The following is a 22,386-nucleotide window of genomic DNA, read 5'->3' as shown; positions in this document are numbered from 1 at the left end:
ATGTATCTATTTTTAGTTTGCTAAATTATTAAAATATAAACTATTATTATCATATAAATAAACCAGGTTCCACAAAAGTCTAGTACTCCGCAGCTGAGAAGAGGCCAGGCTTGTCTGCTCACCACTTGAAGCTTGATCTGTATGCACTGGCTCCTCTTCTTGACGGCAGCCATGCCCGTGGTGAAGTTCTTCCTCATGCTGGTGGCCCGGCGCAGGGCCAGCTGCGAGCCCCCCTCCAGACCGGCGATGGAGCCGGAGAGCACCGTGGCCCCGCCCGCCCGGCCCGTGAACAGCCCGCTGATGTTCTTCCTGTTGGCATCCACGGTGATGGTTGTAGTGGTCCAAGGATGGATGAGGACAGCAAAGAGAAAAACAACATTGGCAGCTTAGAAGGAGAGAGGGCGCAGCAAAGAAAGGAGGAATAAATAATTTGGCGAATGAGTTTCGCAGGATTAAATAATATTAGTAAGAAGAAAATATATCTTCATCTTGTCAAACACAGTGAAACAAGTGCTAGCCAAATGCTAGTCTCAATACGGGTAATCAGCCAGCGATTGTCACGTCAATGAAGCACAAGGAGGAGGTAAATGAGGATACAGGTGGCCATAGGTTCAGGATTCTGAACAATTCTGCACCATTCTCTTTCAAACTGAAGGATTTTCCTTTCTTTCATTATATTTATAAACGTGAGAATTATTATTGGATAATATAATTTGCATAAAATAAATGGATAAGTGTTCGACAACTAATTATTCTGGAGCAAAGGGTGTACAGCAAGTAAACATGACATAACAAAAATGAGTTATATGAATAATATACCTATATAATATAATATAACTATACTACCTACAAAACAAATGCATGTCCTATAAATATCAACATCAAAGATCAAAGGGTCAAACATGCAGGTTATTTGTTGTAAGAAGCCTTATTCAAATGATCAGCTCCAAAGAGATTGCTGTAGGTGTCGTCATTCCCAATGGGACGAGTGTCAGATCTCAACCTAGTGTTGATGCTAACCTGGGCCCTCTAACACCCGAGCGCCCCGCTCAGGCCAGCTTGGAAAAGCCCATTTTTTGTCCCCCAAAGTTGACACTTGCCTCTCTTAGCACTATTTTGACATTTCGGCCCCCCACCAACCACAATTCCAGTCTGATTATGTGGCCCCAAGAATTTTATCTGTTATACTTATTCTACTTAATAAATCAAATATACTGCTCCTAAACGGCCAGACAGGAAAATATACCAGTAAATAAATAACAATCGAATCAGAATATCCTGAACTATATAAATACGCCAATTGCGTAGGTTATGCCATGATTCCTCGAGCTGCCGATTAGCTCCCGGCAGAGCCTATTCAGTCTCCAACGCTCAAACTAGCTCTGGCGCTGACGAAACAGTCAAGTGGTGTAAATGTGGCCGTACTTTTGAGAGTCCTGCAGCAGTGTGGCAGCTTTCTGGAAGGCGGGGTTCTGCTTGGCGTGGCTGAGCCAGCCCTGGGCGTCGTACTCCACCCAGTCCGTCCCAGAGCTGTGGCCCAGCAGGAAGTGCTGGGGCTTGTCTCCTTTCAGCAGCAGGCTGGGCCCTGCAAAGTGAGTGGATGAGTGTTTAGTGTCAGCTTATATCTTATCACATTCCCTACAGAGCCCTGGATAGGCTCTGGCACTTTCAAACTCTGCTGCCAGAGATCTTATATTCACCACACCCTGCCATCACCCCCTCCCACATCCACCTCCACTAGCTAACTGCCTCCCCCCCCTACAGTGATAAACCAAGCTCAACCCCTACACCCCATCACCCCTCCTGAATTGTATCCAGTGGTCGGTCACTGTTCTTAGCACTTCAGACCGCTTTGTCGGCGGTGCGACCCAGGCCCTTACTGTTGCTTTCTCCGTGCGGGGTGCCATAGTAGCTGAATAGCCGCTCCAGCAGGGTCTCCTCTGATCCCCCGGGCTGAACCGCCTCCTCCTCCATCAGCCACAGCAGGCCCCGCGCCTCATCCGTCCTAGCTAAGGTACGCACCTGTTTGCACATACATGTATGGGTCAAGTGAGGATGGACACTTACAACACAACTGAGTATACATCCATTTCATCTGAGCTTTATTAAGAACGGTTGTTTGATAATGACGGATGTCATAAAGCAATGCATTGTTTTAATTATATACAAAACTCAGATATGGTTTGTATATCCTCATTAAATGTTAAATGAATGACACCTAGAAAGTCAAGTGTGCCCATGGTAATCCATTGGAAACAAGTGGGTCTTATTTTGTTGATCACAGTGGCGGTGAATGCACTTCATTCCAGAAGAGAACTGAATCTAATTGTAGTTGTTTTTAAAGGTGAATTATTTACTTTCCTTTTTGCTTTGAGCTGGACTTATTTTCTACCGCATGTATTCATAGTGTCTTGGGTTGAGCATGCACATACTTTTCTTTCTTTCTGACTCACAGGCATGTCCTTAAATACTTATTTAATGAATATGACAAACACCCCCTCAGCATAATAGAATTGGTGTTTAAACTCTCAATTAGGAATCTCAATATGAAGACTGATGTTGTTCATGAAACTGAGCGTGAACAAGCGACATGATAATTGCGTTAGTTAGAAGAGGAACAGGGTGGTAGAACCTTGGTAGGTTGAATTAAAAAACACATTTCAACACATTTGCCGAGAAGCAAGAAAGCATGAATGGAATCCTCATGAGGGATGTGTGGTTTGTGTGTGCTTACCAGGGTTTGGGCTGAGGCTTGATCAATAGCAGCTACAGACTTAGAGGTGCTGGACTCTATGTCATCTAAAGCAAGCTCTATGTTTTCCTAAATGCATGGGGGGGGGGGGGGGGGGGGGGGGGGGGAGAAAGGGTTATATTTGGCACCTACATTAATGTTGATAACACAGAAAGAAATTATCAAAATAATTCATAATTTCAGATAAGGAAGATCAATTTTAGATTTGATATGGTTGAGTGAGTAAATACAAGTATATTGAGTGAGAATATATGGACAACATAGAGAGAAAAACTAAACAGATTATTGTGGGGGAAAAACAATACCTTTGTTAAATAGTAAATAATGCATAAACATTTTTCTATCTGATCATGTGGAGTTTCGGTGACATGCACTCTGAATTTGTAAAGGATTTCTCAGCATGCCAAGAAGGGATTTGTGTAGTTTGAGTAAGAGCCTCAGGACCACCTCCTTGTATCTCTCCAGCTCCTGGACAAAAGTGCGCTCATGGAAGAGAGTCTGCAGCCTCTCCTGGGTATAATTGTGGCAGAGCTCCTCAAAGGTGGCTCCCCGCTGGCGCTGAGCCATGCGTGGGTTCTGGAAGCCTGGCGTATCCACAATCAGGAGGGAGCACAGAGAGTGTTGACTGGATTTCAGCGCCCTGGAGAATACAACACAACACAACACACACCACATCAGTTATCAGTTGTAAAAATACTGACACAAGCAGAAATATGCACACAGCTACCAAACTTGAGGCAGCCTTAATTATTGCCAACCAGGCCCCACATGTGATGTGGTCCGTCTGTCTGTGAGGTCACATCTGTCAAGTATTACATCGCAGTGGTGTTCGTAGGAGCTATCAATTTATTACCCAATAGCACAGTACACTTTGAGCAATGAGCAGTTCTTTTTTTGCTCACCATTACACCATTTGATGGTGTGAGACGCCAGAGTCAGTGAGACGCCAGAGTCCTTTATTGTATATAATCAGGGCCGTCGATAAGGGGTGAAAGGTGATGACGATTCAGGGGGCCCACAGCCCAGGGGGGGCCCATTTTTTTTTTTTTTTTACTTTAAATTATTATTTTATCACCAGCCCACAGTACTACCATAGTACCCCCCCCCGTCCCGTCCCGTCCCGTCCCCGTCCCCGTCAACAATTCAGCGCAGGGGGGCCCATCAGTAAATCTTGTCTAGGGGCCCAGGAATTGTAGCAACGGCCCTGTATATAATTAACAAAGAAAATAAATGACGTTGCAACACTTGAAGTCCACCAGCTTATGTAGCCTCAAAATGTGACTGGACTATCAGAACTCTAACAATGGTTTGAAAGTATAAGTGAGAGCGACTGAGGGGGAGAGTGAAAGAGTGAGGGGGCAGACCTGTTCACCAGGGAGACGACCAAGGTGAAGAGCTCAGAGTAGAGGCCTGAGGCCATGGCCTCCAGACACTCCGGGGCAGTGATCTTAGAACCTGAGCGTCAGTCACACACCAGCAGGATACATGCAAGGTAAGAGAGGAAAAACACGAGACGTTAGGGCAAGATAAAAGACGTAGAAATCGGCAGGGCTGTACAACAGTTTCATGATAATAATTTCATGATAAAACAATAAATCAAACGTTTTGAAATGACAACACGTTATGTGGTTCTAATAATCCACTATTTCATATACAGCTGTACATTTGTATCGATTTTTTAAAATTTTCAAATTGTATCAATACCGTACCGGAGTAATGTGAAGCCCTATACCATAGCGCAATAAAATCAAATCTAAAATGAATCTCCGGCTTTAGATGAGACGCACACCTGGTCCATCGCCAGCCTCCTCAGGGCCTCCTCTGAAGGAGGTGGAGCGCTGCAGTCCTTTGGCCTGGTGCTTGAAGATGGCGGAGGAGAGCTCCTCCAGGCTGCAGCCCAGCAGGTAGGCCGCCTTCTGGGCCCACTCGTGTCGGGCAAACTGCTTGCGTCCCGCTAAAGAATCCGGCATAGGGACGATTACAGCCTACCCTTTTTACAGAGGTGAGAAGCTAAACAAGTGAAGATGGGTCTACTGCCTGTGCCCTGACCCATTAAGGAGCAGACCCTTAGTTAGGGTTATGAGCTACACCTGTGTTTGTCCTAACCCTGACCTCGATGAAAGGTCGAGGCCTGCCCTGTTTGGGCTCCCAGTGAATGTACCTTGAGTTGCAAATAGTGAATGTGAAGTGGACGTTACTACGAGTGAAGCGCTACGGTGAACGAGCCATGTGGAGAAGTCCCTGCCTCTGTCGGTTGGTTGGTTCTGTCTCACAAGATGGTGCCCAGCCTGACGAAACTTTACCCGCCCTATAATAGTATGCTTGTATGAGTAAATCAACATTATAGGTGATGTGTATTTCTATTATTTGCATTTGAAACCCCTGGGTCTCACTCAAAACAACCTACATTGGTGCATTTGTACAGATATTTTGAAACCTCGCGACACATGTGCACACACAGTTTATACTACATTTAATGAGCTGTTTGCAAGCATTTCTATGCATTTGTTTGGTTGGGGTGAACTAATTTCAGCATTGACTCCTGCAGATGGTCGTATCAATGCAGAAATTGCATCAGTTTTAGCAGAAATAAACGTTATAACTGTTGGTGACAATGGTTAACCTGATAGGCTGAAGGTCATGGCTTCAAATCGACTGCTTACGGCAAAAGGCCAGACTCTCTTGCAAAAGGGACGGAAAAGACCTTGCGACTGGTAGAAGCAGGCAAGATATTTCCAACCAACCAGAAGACTGGTTCAGCCGATTTAGACATCAAACACATTGATTTTGATCTTGACTTTGTTTTTCTATTCGTCTGATGCTATCACAACAGTTCGATATATTGAGTATTGGCAACCAAGACATTTCAGAAGGTGCATATATTGGGGACTTTCATAGCCATCCTTTTATTTAAAAGGATGGCACTGTCGGGCTTAAGGGATGTGTTAGTGTGTGAAAAGGTATACAGAGGAACAAGATGAGAGAAAGAAAGGAAGAACAGAGACAGCAGGGATGGGTAGGGAGGAGAAACAATAAAAATGCTAATGACTAAAGGTCTGGAAGGAGCGATAAAGCCATTAAGACAGGATATACAAACAAGAAAGTAACACAAGATGTTGAATGACTTTTTTCCATTACCTTCATCTGCCTCTGCGTTTGATAGGGCGCAGCATGCAAACATGCAAGCAGAGAAGGACGTTAGACAGGAAATAGGGTTATGTATCAAACCATTTGCATACGCAACACAACGTAAAATAAGACTCAGAAATATCAGTATTCCCCACCAGGTTTGGAAAACAATACACCAAAAAGAAAAATACATAAAAAGCTCCGGTTGTCCCTGTTGGAAAGAGAAACAAAACGATGGATCCAAAGAAACTAGGTATTGTGCTGACTAAACAGCACAATGTCAAAAGTTGCAAGTGACTCAACAGGCAGGGATGAAGTGATGCACCCAACTTACCAACTTTTGCATCACCTCATGCGTATAAAAATGCTTCTTAACATGCTGCAAATAAATCTGTGTAGTAAAAGTTATGCTAAAAGCAAAAATCTGCCGTCTCTGTTGAGGTGATCCTTGGAAAGGATGTGTGCGTGAATGTATTTATGTACCTTCACAAGCGTGTTTTTGTGAGTAAAATACTTCCAATTTAGTGAGAAGTGGAACAACATGCAGTGGAAAATCATTTTGAAGAACAAAGCTGAAGTAAACTGCTGGATGCATGCAGTGCGCATATGTCTAGTCTGACCCCTATTGGCGGCTTGGGTTAAACGTTATACTCTAAATGTCACAGGTTTTTACTCTGTTTTCATCATGATAATCATTTTTCCGAACTTCTAAAGGTCATTTTTCCCTTATTTAACCGTTAAAACACTTATCCCCAAAATTAGAGCATAGGCTCTAGGTTTTTACACTTGCTTAATTTGAACCAAGCCAAGTCAAGACAAGACATTGCTCAGAAGGTGTTTTGTGCCGTCATTTTCGGTACCCTTTGTGGCCCCTGCTGCTCCCAGGTGGTAAATGGCCCCCAACACGAGCCAGAGGGCCTTCTGCTCCTCGCCAGAGATACCCAGAACCTTCATGGCTGCCTGCAGCTTGGTGAACTGCTGGGCAGCCCGCTTCTTTTCATCTTCCTACAATCAAACAGGCCAACAAGGAAGGTGTGGTTGTATAGGCATTTTTTTTTTTTTACTGTTTTTTTACTTTACATCATTTTGTGAGTGGTGATGCAAGGCCCTAACAAAATGATACAGGGAGCTCTAGAATTATGCCAATGTATAAACAACACATCAGACACTTTCTTTATAATCATGTGCTTACAAATCATTGTCACCCGACAGAGGGACACGCCATCAATCATTCCATCTTGTGTAATTACCTTGGACAGAGGCAGGATCCCAAAAGCACTGTTCTCTGCAAAATGGTTGAAGTGCAGCTCCGTTCTGCCGAGGGTTAGTTACAAGGAAAGAAAGTGAGTGAGAAGCTGTTTATGGGGTAAATTGGTATAATTATAGACTACTCAGTAAGTAGTCAATCAACTGTATACAGAGTAGTTAACCTCCAAACAAATAGCTTGCCCTATGCAATTATATAAAAAAATAATAAAACATTATATAAATGAGATTTCACATTTTGGTTGCACGATATTCGATTAAATATCTATCCAAAAATTATTTAATACCATCATTAGAGGGATCTGGAAAATTCCTTCCAATACCTGGCTTTGACATGTGCGAAATGCGCAGCTCTATGCAAAGGTAACATGTAAATTAACTCAAGAAGGGTTCAATTTTTTTATGTTATTGGTGGTCCAAACAACCACCAATCAACATAAATATGAAATGTGAGACCCTTTGTTAATTTTTATACAAATATATTATGACAAGAAATTATGCTTCCAGGAACTTGTATTTTGAGAAAATGACAATCACAAAGAATATCTCTCTGACCGTTGTGCTAGTAACAGTGTGTATTCTCTGAACATTGACCAGACTACTAAGCATGCGCATGACTCCACTGCATCATGGGGTGAATTGGACACATATTGGTCTGTGAAATGGCTTCCTTGGTGCACCTGGATTAATCGCATGATTCTTTTCTATTCTAGACACCTGAGGTTGCTGTCGGCTCCAGCCATCATGTAGTAGAAGATGTTGAAGGTTGACTCTGTGGCAGGCCGCCTGGTCACCCTCAACTTCTCAAGAAGCATGGTCTGAAGGAGAGAAAGAGACAGATTACCTACATGTTTAAGAAAAATAATACAATTAAAGTTTCGTTATTTTCCTGCTCTTTAAAGGCCCAGTGCAGATTGCAAAATGTAGTGTTAAATTGCATGGTCATTAACTTTATCCGTTTTTATATTTCCTGTTTAAAAAGAAAGTTAACAACATTGTTATGTTTGTTGGAAAGATTAATAACTAATGGTGCATCGAGATGCCATATGTGACGGTCGTGTATTAATAGATTAAGTATTTATTTCTTTTTTATCAGGTTGTAACACATAATATTAGATAATAAGTTCAGGTTTTTGTTAGAACTTTTATTTACAATTATGGCGAAATAATATGGATAATGTAAAATAAATATATTATAAATATTGTTCAGTAAATATAGTTTGATGGCTTATCATTATTTCAAAAGAAGTGTTACTTGGTGCTCTCCATCAAGTGTTTTCCATTGTTATGTTTTCGACTGATGTTTTGTTTGTTCAAAAGTTTTCCTCTGGCCATGGACTTGCAGTTATCGTTCTGTATTTAGGGTGCGTTGGCACTCTTTGCTCTGCCCCTGCTTGTGTATTAATCCACTTTTTACCATTTGCATATGAAGTGGTCCACGAAAGGACTTGATGACAATTGATTGGTTAATCTAAAGTCAAAGGTTGGGAACCTGGTCTAGCAAATGGAAAATAATACAAATATAGATATCTTTATTAGGTCTTAGTAATTAAGTCAACAAAGCGAAGGAAATGTGCCTGCTCAAACCTGAATAGAAGCAGAGGCAACTTGGCCAGCCTGGTCAAAGTCCAGGGAGATGATGTGTGAGAATCGACTGGCGTTTGTGTTCATGGAGGTGGAGCTATTACCAAAGGCTTCGAGAATGGTGTACACCGCCTGCCATTTTTCAGCTGCAAAAGCGAGAACAAACAAAACAAAACATTGTTTTAGCTTCTGAATGATAATTGAGAAGTAGTATGGATTGTCTACCTATTTGATCTTACATTTCTGCGCTTTTGCTTGTTCATACTAACGTTCAAGCAATGATAAATATCCAAATTTGTAAGATTGACAACATATTTCTGAATATATTTCTTGCAAAAATGTTATTAATACTAGGGCCAATCAAATATAAAATGATTTGACCATATTTAGCAGAACTCTTTCTAGAATAAACCTAAAACTGTCACACCGCCTGTCTGGTCTGCTGACACCACGTTTATGGACATCTTCAATATCAGTTTGGCCTGTCGTGATATTACAACATGCAATCCTGCTTGTCCGTAGCACTAGGGTGTAGGCTAGGTTGTTTGTATTGTGACCAACAGATGGTTTACAGACATTGTTCAGACATTGCACCAATCAAGAACATCGGGTTAAACTTGGTACCTTAAAATAATCGAGTTCGGTACCTAGCCTCAATCCTCAGCTAAGTAAAGACATTAAGAAACAATAAACTTTTGGAACTTAAGAAGATCAGGGTTGGCAGTTTGGCATAAAGTAGTCAGTGTCATATAAAAAAATCCTTGCCTTTTCATTATGGTTAAGCTGCAAAGGGGATGATTTTATCCGTACATACCAAGACATTAATGATTTTATTCTCTCTGTGAAAAAATCTGGAAGAGTACTTAATCAAGTCGAGAACAAATTACAAACTTACCAGAAAAGATCTTGCCAGTGCTACCAGCAATAGAGACAAGGTATTGGACCAAGTGCTGGCAGTTGGTGGTCTTGCCGCCGCCAGACTTTCCAAGCAACACGATGGACTGGTCTTGGCGTGTAGTCAGTAAATTGCGGTACGCCGTCTGGGCCACGGAGTAAATGTGGGGGGCAGTGTCCTCGCGTCGGCAACCTTTAAACATGTGCATCACCTGAAGAATGACAGGAACGGCAGATGGAGAATCACGAGCAAACTCAGAAAAAAGCAAAATATAAGCCTCCATTTGACAGGAAAATAAACAAAAAATATGATACTTAATGATTGGTAATGTGGCCATTTTATCCAACATAAAGTTAACACTCCCAAACGTAACCTTGTGAAGGTTTTTGCTTTTATGAACACACTTACCCACATGCACACAACTCTCCTATAATTAACATTGGCCTCAATACAAGCGATAAAGACAGGGTAAATGGGGGAGAGATAAAAAAAAAAAAAGCGTAATCTGAATATTGCAGTGTTTCTGCTGCTCTGAAGATCCACAAGAGCACAGTATCACTCCTAAATGCATGTGTCTCACCTTCTCAGAGTACATGGACGCTGTACTCAGTGGGTTGATGACCACGGTGTTGAGACCGGCGTAGGTGTGGATCAAATTGCCTCCGTAGCGCTGCCTCAGGGAGTGCATGATACTGGACTCATTGAGGTAGAGCAGGGAGGATAGGTCTTCAGTCCGATCGTAGGATGGAGGGTTGGCCTTGATGCAAAGATGACAGTTGGATCATAAAGTTCTACTTTATATGAACATTTATAGGAATACAATAACAAAATCAAGGCTCTGTCCATTGATATTTCAATAAAAAAATACATTAAGACAGTAACATTTAGTTCCTCCTAAGTCAACAGGAAGAATTTAATTCATTCTTGTAATATAAAACCAATTAATGCTTTCTTTGTTTCGTCATGGTCTTTGAAACTTGATCGTCTCCACATTCATTCAGATTGTCCATAGCCGCAAGTCCTGCTCATAATGTGACAAATATGGATTGTTTCTTTGGCAAATCAACAAACGATTGTGTTTAAGCCGATTGGGGCTCACTAATCAATATATTTAATTTGAGTAAGAACATGCACTTAGTTGCCACTTAACTATGGAAGCATATATGTAGCAAAATTCAAATGGCAATGCAATTTGGAATTACATTATGCATTTGACCATTCATTATGCAATTTTATAATGTAATTTGTAAATACGTTATTCAAAGTGTATTTTAACATGCAAAGTGACAATGCAATCCTCAATTAAATTTGCAAAAGTTATAACAATACAAATAGAATAACATTTTGTCAAATTCTTTGAGTTCCTTTATACAAATTGAAAAGCTATAGCGTCCCCGTGATTGCAATCCACTTCGCCACGCTCCGTGTGTTGCGATATTCAAATGACATTTCAATCCGCAAAACGGAATCCAAAAAGTCAATATGCAAAGTGGCAAACGTATCAGCCAATCAGCGTCTGGGCGGGAACTACGTCACTTGCTCGTAATTTCCTTGTTCACTTCTAGTTCGTATGTGTCAGGTCCATGGTCACCAATGGAGATTATTGATACGCTCCGAAGTTTGGCCGATGATGTGGAGAACAATCGTGTTGAAGACACAGATGTAGTAGATAGAGTGCGTGTTCTGGGAGATAGGATAGACGACTTATCCTCACTGGTACGTTTTGACGCCAGTGTGGTAAAAACAAAGATTTCCCAAGTGCTACAGGCACTGGGTGCGAAACATAGGGTCGGGAGACCCACCGTCTCCACCCACTCCTCACCTACAAAGCTCTCCACAACCTAGCCCCCAGTTACCTCTGGACTACTATGTATCCCCACATCACGACTCATTACGAATGGGTGCCCGGTCATTCAGCTGTGGAGATACCCTTGGAGAATATAGAAAGTGACGTAGTTCCCGCCCAGACGCTGATTGGCTGATACGTTTGCCACTTTGCATATTGACTTTTTGGATTCCTCTTTGGATTTCCTCTTTGGATTCCGTTTTGGATTCCGTTTTGGATTCCGTTTTGGATTCCGTTTTGCGGATTGAAATGTCATTTGAATATCGCAACACACGGAGCGTGGCGAAGTGGATTGCAATCACGGGGACGCTAAAGCTTTTCAATTTGAATAAAGGAACTCAAAGAATTTGACAAAATGTTATTGTATTTTTTTTGTTATAACTTTTGCAAATGTAATTGAGGATTGCATTGTCACTTTGCATATTAAAATACACTTTGAATAACGTATTTACAAATTACATTATGAAATTGCATAATGCATTGTCAATTGCATAACGTAATTACTTATTGAATTGCAAATTGCAAATTGCATTGCCATTTGAATTTTGCTACATATATGCTTCCATACTTAACAGGTAACATTCGCATTAATGACTAGGTGTATAGTGGTCACAGGGGAACCGTCCCCACAAAAATGTTTCTGAGGAAACAAACCTTCTGAAATAAACACCCTATTCAATTCGTCTTAAATATATATTGTTTTGGGTTAAATATAAAAAGGCCCTTTATCAGAATGCTGCTGACCCTGCAGTTGTTGGGGAGGAAAATGCTATGCAGCTCTGTGATTGGTGGGTCCGCTATAACTTTAAAAGGAGTATAAATAAAAGTAACCGACAGTGAAGGACAGTAAGTAATGGCCAATCATATCATCCCTCTAAATGGGTGGGATTTGTAATCGCTGACTTTGACAAGTTCCGCCCGCTGTGAGGGAAAGGAATTCAATTAACATATGGGCATGACTTCATTTACCTCGGCATGACAGCCGCCACAAGTAGCGTAATCGCTATTGAGGAGGACATGGTATCTGATTTGTTATTCATGGTGTTTTCTTGGTTAACTTTTATTAAAAAAAATTAAAAGCTTTTTAAAAGGCATTTTAACTCCACCAACTATCGCGATACCGTGGATGACGAGATCAGCAAGGAGCTAGTTGTCAGTTGTCTTGCGTTTTGCCCCCCAACCGTTTTCTAAATATATATACAGTATGTCTATATATTGCACCGAAGTGCACACACAGCTTTTGAATTTTTGCTTTACAGATAGCTATTTTTGGTTTTGGTGACTCTCACACTCCATGCTGTTTGCTCGTTGCATTGTTAAGGCTGGATTAGCTTTTTTCATTTTGGTTTCAGGGCAGGAATTGTCATAGGAAACTTTTGCAGAACTATAGAGAGAGAGAGGACACAGTAAGCTAAGCTGTCGGTTTGCTTTTTTCTCAAGGGGGAAGAAGGGTCAGAGGGCCAAGGTTCAAGAGTCACAGTTCGCCACTGAGTGTATTCTATAAAAGTGGATGCATTATTTAGCTTGAGGCAACTAATGGAAGTTCTTCACTATATGGACTCCTTTTCAAAGTATGAAACATGTAGATCTAGCTAGAGCCAGCTCTATATTCATTGGTGTGTATATTATTTGTATAGAGTTTCTTCTCACATACATGAAAATATATGCAGACATCCGTGACCAGCCAGTCGGAAGGGGAGTGACTAAACAGCTCTATAAACCTGAAATGTATTTTAGAGACCCTCTAGGGCTGGGCAATAATTCGATTACGATTATTAATCGCGATAAAACTGACGTTGATTACGACGATAAGCATTAGACATAAATGCTTGATATTAAAAATCAAAAAAAAGAAAGTAAAAAAAGAAAAGAAAAAAATATTTACATTATTTTCAATAGGTTACAAGGCAAGCTACCTTATATTGTATTGTTGGAAGCAGATTAAACACGTTTGTGAAGTTAAATGTTTATCTTAAATGTGATTAAATGTTCCCTTATCACAAATATGGTTATAAACAAAAAAGTATGGTTTAACTAATGAACACTCTAGTTTCTTCAGGCTGCAGCAGTATCAAATCATATATCGTGACTAATATCGATATCGATCAATATCAAAAAAATAATCGTGATAATATTTTTTGCAATATCGCCCAGCCCCCTCACCTTTTCTACATCATCCTCATCCACGTCAAGTATCGTCCCATCATGTTCCAGTTTAACTTTAACCTTCCCCTCTGGAAGGGAGCCGGCCTCCGTCTTCAACACCGTGGCTGAATAGAAACATTTAAAGCAATACATTATTAAATACATGCTTATAATAATCTCCAAATGTGCATTTTTTGTAAAACATTTGGTAAAAGTGTTCCTTTCAAAATTTATGTTAATTTCGTATTCCCATGTGGGAACACCTTTTGTATTTTTTTTGTATCAAACATTGAAATAGTGCAGATAATGGATAATGAAAAAGATAATATGAATAATAATATTTTTAGCATCTGTGAAATCAATAAAAAGCAATCATTGGTCAGAACTAATTATATCGGTACAGTCAATATTATTCAATAAAAGTAGTTGATTAGAATGTGATCTGAATCTTAAAGCTAGTTTTCCTTTTTAAATAGGAGCATGCATTGTTGATATAGCTTATTTACGTCAAAAGAAGAAAAACCTCCTACCTAGGGAGAAACCATCCTTGTGGACCAGCCAAACTTTTTCTGAGCCAAACCATGCCTGCTCTGCGGTTATCTGCTCCTCAGTTTTCACCTGATGGGAGACAGGAGGAAGAAAAAAAAAATCAATCTCTTGCCCAAACATATTGTAAATGAACAAACATCAAAATAAACTCCACACCAACATTTTAGTCAATTAATCAAATTCCCTTCCAATCTGTTCATGTAGGCTTACATGAATGCCTCAGCCAGACCATTGGACAAGGAGGCACATGAAAATACCAACAACTTACAATATGCATCCCCAGGGTGAACATGCATCGCAATGCAGCAAACTACGGTGTATCACTGGATATTAAGTGGATATTTGATATTTTTATTTGCTTTGCGTATAAAAGTTACAGCAAGACAGTGAAGGGGACACAGATAAACTACCGGTGACAATACAGGATGGAAAGGTGGTAGCTTGACCTTTACATAAACACCAATAGGGCATCATGCAGCAGGAGTGAAGAGGAATGATTCAATTGAGTGCACATCAAACTCTAGACAATAGAACTATGCTTGTATATAAATGTTAGTCATTGTGGATTCATGAGAATGCCACATTTTTCTTTGTAAATCAATGCAAACACATTGCATAGTTCGGTGTGTACAGCGCACACTGCAATCCTCATGCACAGGAAGAGTACTCAAGTACTTAAATTAACTATGACCACTGCAGTCAAGTGACATGAATATTATATCGGAGGGTCAAATCACACGCAGGCCAGACCTTGGGCTTCTGGACTGCAGCGTGGGAGGCCTGTAGAAGGGCCAAAGTGTCCTCTTCCACCACATCCTAGTAGTGATTGGCCAGCATGAGAAGGAAGGACAGGTAAAAAGTCACCAATGCAAGGAAGAGGAAAAGAAAGGGCTAGTTCTCTCACACACCTGGCAACACATTTCCTGGAAAAGGCCAGACTCCTCTGAGACCAAATGTATATCAGGCAACCATCACCGTCTTCAGTTCTGCAACAACACATTGCCTTATATGAACCGCATGCTTCAAGCATCTAATTTAACCTGCATACCCAACACTCACTGAAAAGGCAAATGTTTGCATGGGTGTATGAAATTCAACTGTAAATTATATATGGTCAAATAATGAACAGCAAATTCCAGAAACGGTATTCTTCAAGAATTCAAAATAACTTCCCAGTATATATCAAAAGTCAGGGGAAAAAAATAAGGTAGCAGTATGAAAAGGAAGCAAAAAGGTAAAAAAGATTTTTGACATGCTCCCTCATTTTTTTTGAGTCAGCAAACACTGCAGAGTTATGTATGGAAAGAAACGTACTCCAAGGATGAGCCATCTGCTGATCTAATCTTCCTGTATGTCACACAAAGACCTGCTAGGACAGGAAGGATTAGGACTGGGGCTTGGTCCGAGGGGCAATGGTACCTGAATGGAGGCACGAGGTACTACCAAGGGGACAGTAGCTCTGACAGATGACACACTATCTGCTGGTTCCAGCTTTACCCCAAACAGCAACAGAAAGAGAAAAGAATGAATAAACAAACGAAAGGGAGGATGGGGAGTCAAACCAGACGATACATCTTAGTATCAGTCACTAGCGATTAACCAATTAAAGCAAGCAGCATGATGATTTCAGAGCTATTAAAAACTAAAATTTGATGACTATAAGGGAAAAACACAACATTAGATCAGCATGCAGCTAAAATAAGATTAAAATACTGTAGGCTGTATTATATTAGATTGAACTACATTATGAAGAAGGTAAAATAGGTTGTGCTGTCCCTACAAAGTGCTCTTTTCAGATCCATATATTACATGTAAGTCTAGCTACATATGGCAACATTTACATAGGTAAACATCAATTTGACAGACATATGCCACTTTGCACCTTAACCCTCCTAAACTAGTCATTATGGCAGTAGCCAAAATGGCCCATAGAAGATATTGACAGAAGCACATGTGTATACAGGGGTAAGAAGGTGGACAAATGGAGCACAGATATTACAGGAGCACTGAAGATCCTCATCAGACGTATCTGAGCCTCCTCTGTAGGGCTGAGCGGCACCTCCTAAAGGTCAGGACAGCAAAAAGTTCAGACTCCCAGCAATACACAAGTTGACAATGGCCAAAGCCCCCAAAATTATTTCAAGAGACATCCTTGATATCCTTCTACTGATGGGGATATCTTGGAACCAATACCATGCAAGGTTAGTAAGAAACGCACACCTTTGGACATATGCAGTGCCCCCCCCCAAAGTTATCGATCACAATGAATCATCAAAAATTGCAAATCCATTAGCTACAATTGCAAATGAATGAAAAACACACCATGCGACTAAAACAAAAATATGAACTGAACTTCTTTCTCTCCATCATAAAAAAAACAATGAATGGATTTCTGTAGTGTCTGAAGGGTTGCTTGTCAATATGTATCAGACACGAGTACATGTTTGAACTCCATCTAGCAGCGAAGAGATTGAGACTTAAGAACCACAGATTTTGGTAGAGGTGTACTTTCAAACTCTATCCCACAGTACAGTGCTTCTTTGAGGAATTGGCTCAACGTGCATCTCTGAGGAGCAGACCGAAACTCTGGGCCACTGAGACTACCACAGTCTTGTTTTGATCAAATATCCTCATGATTTAACTTAGTGAACAAGTCTTGTGATCGGCAGCAAGATTAAGGGCCTGATAATAAGGTGAAACATCTGCAGAACTCTGTCTTCACCAGCGGATTGTAAATAAAAACAACTAAAAAGTGAGATGGCTGCAAGCCTCTGGAAAGCAATTTCTCTGTGTACTCTCCATCTAATATGTTAAACACTTCACACAGACATACCTTTTGTGACCTTCAACATAAAAATTCAATTTATTGGAAATTCATGCATCAATAGGCAACCACTCTTGACAATTGCCAAATGCTGATTGTACATGCCAAGTGCAGACACAGTACCTTATCTTTTCCATCAGCAACATGGGGTTGGAAAAGGATGGATCCTTGAATGGGAGAGGAGGAACTAGCCATGGAGGGGGATGATAAGGTTCCCACAGGGAGGCGGACAACCGAGTGCTTTTGGGCTTCAACAGCAGATGCAATTGGAAGTAGACGGGGGCTTTTGGTGCCAGCCGTGGATGAAGGACCGGCAGGAAGGGTGGATTTAACAGCAGTGGGAACGGCAGCAGTTGATTTTGTGACAGATGCCAAAGCAGGTGGGGGCTTTGGTGTTGTATTGAGACATTCAGGGCGTACGAGTGATGAGGATCTAGATGCTGGAATAACGGCTGCAGATGGTGGACTAGAGATACTAGACTGGGATGTTTTGAAAATTGCTGCAGTTGAAGTAGAGCCACCAATAGAAGTGCTGGTAGAAGTGCTGGCAGAAGCCTGTGGAGTTCCTGGAGCTTTGTTCTGCTGTTTTCGAGATGCAAGTGTCATTTCAGGTTTCAACTCAGTCTCAACATGCTTGGGAACATGGAGACAGTCTTGTTTTTTCTCCTCCTTTTTCTCTACCGGCTCCAGCATTTCCTGTAACTCCTCCTTATGTATCCTTGAACGAGGTTCTTTTGTCCTGCCTCTGCCGATGAGGCACGCCAGTGCCTCATCCTTCTCCTCCGATTTAATGGTGTCATGTTTGAAGGAGAATGCTGACATTTTGGAACCCTTGGGCACTGATCCTGGCAACGCAGAGGTGATCGATTTGAGTGGTTCAGTCACTGGTTTAACAAGTTTTGAGACCTCTATTGAGGTTGGTTCTGGCTCCTTAGAAGGTTCCTCCTCTGTGGGTATAACCTTTCGGACAATGCGGCGCACCACCTTCACCACCTTCTTGCGAGTTACGCCCTGGTCCTCTGGGTTCGGCAACATACCAGCCAGATTTTCCATAGGTTTGATCTTGCCATTAATAGCAGAATTACCATTGACTATACTCCCATTTACATTTTCATCACCATTAATTACTTTGCCTGGATATTGTCGGTTTTCTGGAGGAGGTTCTGGACTCCTTACATGGTCCTGAATGTTTGATCGTGGCTCTGGGCTTTTGAAACGCTCTGGAACTTTTACGGGCGCTCTAAACTTCGGGGGGGAAGGGCTCCTGAATCTTGCTGTAGACTCTGATCGTGACACTGGAGGGGGGCTTTTAGCCTGGAAGAATCCCCTTCCTGGATCTAGGGCTGACACAGACTGGGCCCGCATTAGGCCTTCATTTTCCAGCTACTCGCACAAAAGGGACAGAAAATAAATATAATGCAATTACTGTATAATGAATGGATGAACACAAATTATCTTTAATTTAGCTGTGAAATGGGTTTCTTCAGCTCACCTGCAGTGAATATGTTATAGATGAGTAAGCCGTTTAGGTAAGGGTTGAGTATATTCAAATATCTATTTTTATTTTATTAGAATTATAATTAAAAGCATTTTAATGCCCACGGTTAACATTACAACAAGGATAAACCTGTCTAGTTATTTTATCACATACAATAACCATCAGTCCGGCTTTCTTGACAGTGAGATGCCTCTCGCATGTCAGGTGTCCCAATGATCATAATACTGCTACCGAATGTTCTTATCCACACTAAGCTCACTTACATTTTTGCCAGGTGGGTTCTCTTCTTTGACCTAAAGATTTTGATATAGACAGGGAACTACATCAAAATCTCAGCCATAAATTGACCCTTCAAATCAGTAAAACCATGCAGAAACCAAACCATGCAAATTCCTTTTTTTCCAGCATAATCAAATCAAAATTGTCCATCTCATTCCACGTCATATATATACATCCTGCTACATCTATGCACTAATAGTAATGTGAAAGTAGTAAGTATAAATTGGTTAAACCTTTAGACCTGCCTCAGCATGACGCTGATGCTGAGTGTATGCATGCAGATGTCACACATGATCTGTCAGTTTGTTAGTGGAACGTGTCAATAACATGCCGTTGGTATAAAGTCATAAACAAGACCTCCCTTTTGCTCCCAGAAGGAAAAGCGTGATGAGAATGCCATGTCGCTCGGTCTGATGTCATGAGCTATGTTTGATTAAAGTGAAATGAGAAGGACAGGGAGAAGGGATGGGGAGGAGATGGAAAGGAGGAAGTTAGAAAGAGAAGAGAGTGAGTGGAAATGTATAGCTGGATAGACAGATGTAATAAGAATGAGGATCTTCATAGATTGTTAAGGTCCTTACATATGTCCTTATTGACAATTTCTACACAAAAGAGCAGAGCAAATTGTTGTTGATTGGAAGTCTGAGACAAAGAAAATAAAATATTATATAAAAGCAGCAAGCAAAGAATAATTATGGAAGCAGTGAGCATAGCAAACATACAATAAGCAGACAAACCATTAAATATAGATTCACATATTCATTTGTGATGGATAGTTTTGCTCATGGAAACATTTTTAAAACATTAATTGAAACAGGTGTAGCTATGGATTCCCTTGTGTGATTATAATGTAATGGGTTGTAAAATAACATGCCTGATAATCTCCTTCAAAAGCTTTTCGTATTATGACAGGAAAATATCTGAATTAGTACCCATTTGCTTGTTGGAATACTTGTGATTTCACGAAATATTTGGTCATAGGTTATATATAACAATCATACATGCACATGTTTACAGTCCAAGTTCAAATATATAGGATGTAGCAATATTTTGTACACTTTTCAAGCATCAAATTGAGCTCCCAAGAAGTACCTGAAAGTTTCAAGATGTTCCTACTAATAAATATGGACAAATTGACAAAACATTTCACATTGCATTGCTGAAAAATTGTGAATTAACCCCCCCAAAAAAAGTCAATCAAAACTCCTCCCTCACAACAGCAACCGAAAACACATGATGAACCCACATCTGCACTTAGAATAACCAAAAAAGGGTTTAACTGTTTGTTAAAGAAACACATTATTCCTTTACAGTTACAAGATGCCAGCATGTGTGATTGTATCCAAGAAGAGTGCAACATGTGATTAATAAATTAAATGACCATTCAATGACAATAACAGAATGTATGCGGTTTGGGTTTCCTTCAAGTTGCCACAGAGCCCACTATTATGTCCGGCTTACTCAAACCGCTGAACACATTGCACACCTGTTTCACAACACTACTGTATTTCATCACAACCACTTGATTTTAGCTAGAAAACGGAAGCTAGTAGTTGTTCTGTAAATCAAAATGTATGCTGTTGTGTTGTCTATTCAAACCTGAGTGAAAAAACCTTGGAACAATTCAAGATTAGAGGGTAAGCTCGCCAGATAACCATGTCACCACTAAAAATAGTGGCTATGGGGCCGAGAGCCTGCTAGACTTTCTACTGGGGTACTCCTTTTCTTCTCAAAATGTACTCAAAGAAATCCATACCTGTACAATTCAGATGAAGACTGGGCGGACTAGTTTTAAATCAGCCATTTAAAAAATATTTCCATAGAAAAGTAAGGGATGGTGAGTGTAAATTCCAAAGTGAAAGCAATGAGTGCGCCGCTAAGAGAGGGCCGACTTCTCTGTTGAAACCGGGCAGCAGAGGAGATCTGATAGGCCAGCTATTCCTGACGGTAGACAAGAAGAGATGTGGTGTGGGGCAGCTGTCCTGTCCGGAGAACTCGGCCTAGAACTGAGTTAAAAATAGGAAACTCCTCACCTCGAATCACAAGCACAGCCAGAGCCAATGCTGCCTGCGTGGGCTTGCGTCAATTCCCCACCCCCAAAAGATTTGACCAGAAGCCCTTCGCTATCTGTTAACTGACAACTGCAGTTGCTCTCAACAAGCCCCAGCTGCTTTTTTATGCGTGCGTGCATGTGTAGAAATAAAATAAATTTTCAATTTATAAACACACTTGATTTAACGATTTCAAACAGCTCAACTATTCTATATTTTATTAAACTTTGTTTGACTCATATACACTTTGTTTCAAAACATTATAACATTTTAAAATGGTGTGAACGTTTACATTATTGAATGTTTGGTGGCCTTGTTAACGACAGGATCGAGAAGCCCTGTGCAAAGTGATCAGGTTCCTAGATAGATTTATAAATGGAATTTCGTTTTTTAATCTGTAAAACTATAGCATGGTTTACAATCAAGATAGCAATTATGATTGCAAGTGGAAAAAGTGTCCTCTCTAGAGGTGTTTGTCCATTCTGGGTTACTGTAGAAACATGGCAGGCACTGTTGATGAGAACCTACTCCCTATGTTGGCATAAAGGGCAAATTCTGAGGTAATTAAAACACAGATTCTTATTTGAATGGGATAATAAAACAATCAATACATACTTATGAACCTTATATTCCATTTCCTCCAGAAGCCACTAAATTCTACAGACTGCACAATTAAGTTAATAATCATCATGATCATCAAACAAAGAACGACATTGCAAAAACTCAATCAAGAATTGTATTCAAATTGTAGTTTTCCCAAACACACTCAAATCCACCGCTAGAGGGCACTATCTCAGTAAATGATTCACACATCTGTGCCGTCCACAAGAGAGCGCCAGATGACTGCAAGAAGATACAATTGAGAGTGAGAGTGCATTAAGCATCCATAAATTACTCTTGCCACTTATCTTCCCTCACACTGCACACAACCCCACCCATAATCATTATGTTAGTATGCCAGGAGTGTGGCACCCACTCCTCTCTGAGGACAGGTGTGGTTACTTCAGCAAGCACTACAAACACTGCTTGCCATGAAAGAAGGGCATACATGTCATGTATGGCCATTAACGTTATGCACGCACGCATGCATACACAACAATACAGCTACAACCACTACTTGATTAAGAAACTATCCTAAATAGTGTTTTGAAGTCCCAAACTACATTTGAATTGTAATTTGTTGATCTGACATAACACTGTGTTAAAAAAAGCAATTTTGCAAAAGGTTGACTTTGTACATGTTTGTAATGTTGACAGGAAGTTCATGCCTGAGCAAGCCCCTCCATAATTCACCCGTGCATGAGGGTGGCAGATCGAGGTCACCGGTGCAGCTATCCATAGTGTGTGTGTGTGTGTGTGTGTGTGTGTGTGTGTGTGTGTGTGTGTGTGTGTGTGTGTGTGTGTGTGTGTGTGTGTGTTCTTCAATTGGCAGTAGCTTAAGCAGTAACTTAAATGGCTTGATTCCTTGACACAACAGGTCATTTTCAAGATATCTCGCTCCTAACTGCTGCAATTAAACTGGCTGTTACCTTGCAAGGGTGAAACATTTCCGTAAATGCATTTGAGGG

General features: G+C 40.8%; 1 protein-coding gene across 10 annotated transcripts in view; it reads right to left on the bottom strand.

Annotated features, from left to right (window-relative positions):
* Positions 1–22,386, bottom strand: part of myo18ab (myosin XVIIIA b) — a 66,738-nt gene that overhangs the window by 37,605 nt on the left and 6,747 nt on the right. For 2 of the 10 annotated variants that reach the window (XM_060075601.1, XM_060075602.1), the window contains exons 3-18: positions 14,917–14,982; positions 14,148–14,235; positions 13,636–13,742; positions 10,207–10,383; positions 9,627–9,837; positions 8,735–8,877; positions 7,865–7,965; positions 7,132–7,195; positions 6,742–6,886; positions 4,542–4,706; positions 4,117–4,207; positions 3,200–3,392; positions 2,735–2,821; positions 1,881–2,022; positions 1,426–1,585; positions 123–309 (exon numbers count right to left, since the gene is read on the bottom strand). In XM_060075601.1, the coding sequence (XP_059931584.1) occupies positions 123–309; positions 1,426–1,585; positions 1,881–2,022; positions 2,735–2,821; positions 3,200–3,392; positions 4,117–4,207; positions 4,542–4,706; positions 6,742–6,886; positions 7,132–7,195; positions 7,865–7,965; positions 8,735–8,877; positions 9,627–9,837; positions 10,207–10,383; positions 13,636–13,742; positions 14,148–14,235; positions 14,917–14,982 (2,127 nt within the window). Of the gene's footprint in view, positions 1–122; positions 310–1,425; positions 1,586–1,880; positions 2,023–2,734; positions 2,822–3,199; positions 3,393–4,116; positions 4,208–4,541; positions 4,707–6,741; positions 6,887–7,131; positions 7,196–7,864; positions 7,966–8,734; positions 8,878–9,626; positions 9,838–10,206; positions 10,384–13,635; positions 13,743–14,147; positions 14,236–14,916; positions 14,983–15,585; positions 15,658–16,165; positions 16,229–17,113; positions 18,374–18,751; positions 18,784–19,130; positions 19,191–20,523; positions 20,809–22,386 lie in introns of those variants that run through there. The other 8 variants (XM_060075596.1, XM_060075598.1, XM_060075599.1 and 5 more) reach the window with 8 other exon arrangements.

The sequence above is a fragment of the Gadus macrocephalus genome, chromosome 16, assembly GCF_031168955.1.
Source record: "Gadus macrocephalus chromosome 16, ASM3116895v1".
Lineage (NCBI taxonomy): Eukaryota > Metazoa > Chordata > Actinopteri > Gadiformes > Gadidae > Gadus > Gadus macrocephalus.
Note: the sequence above shows the minus strand (reverse complement) of the source record. Positions and strands in the feature narration are given on the sequence as shown.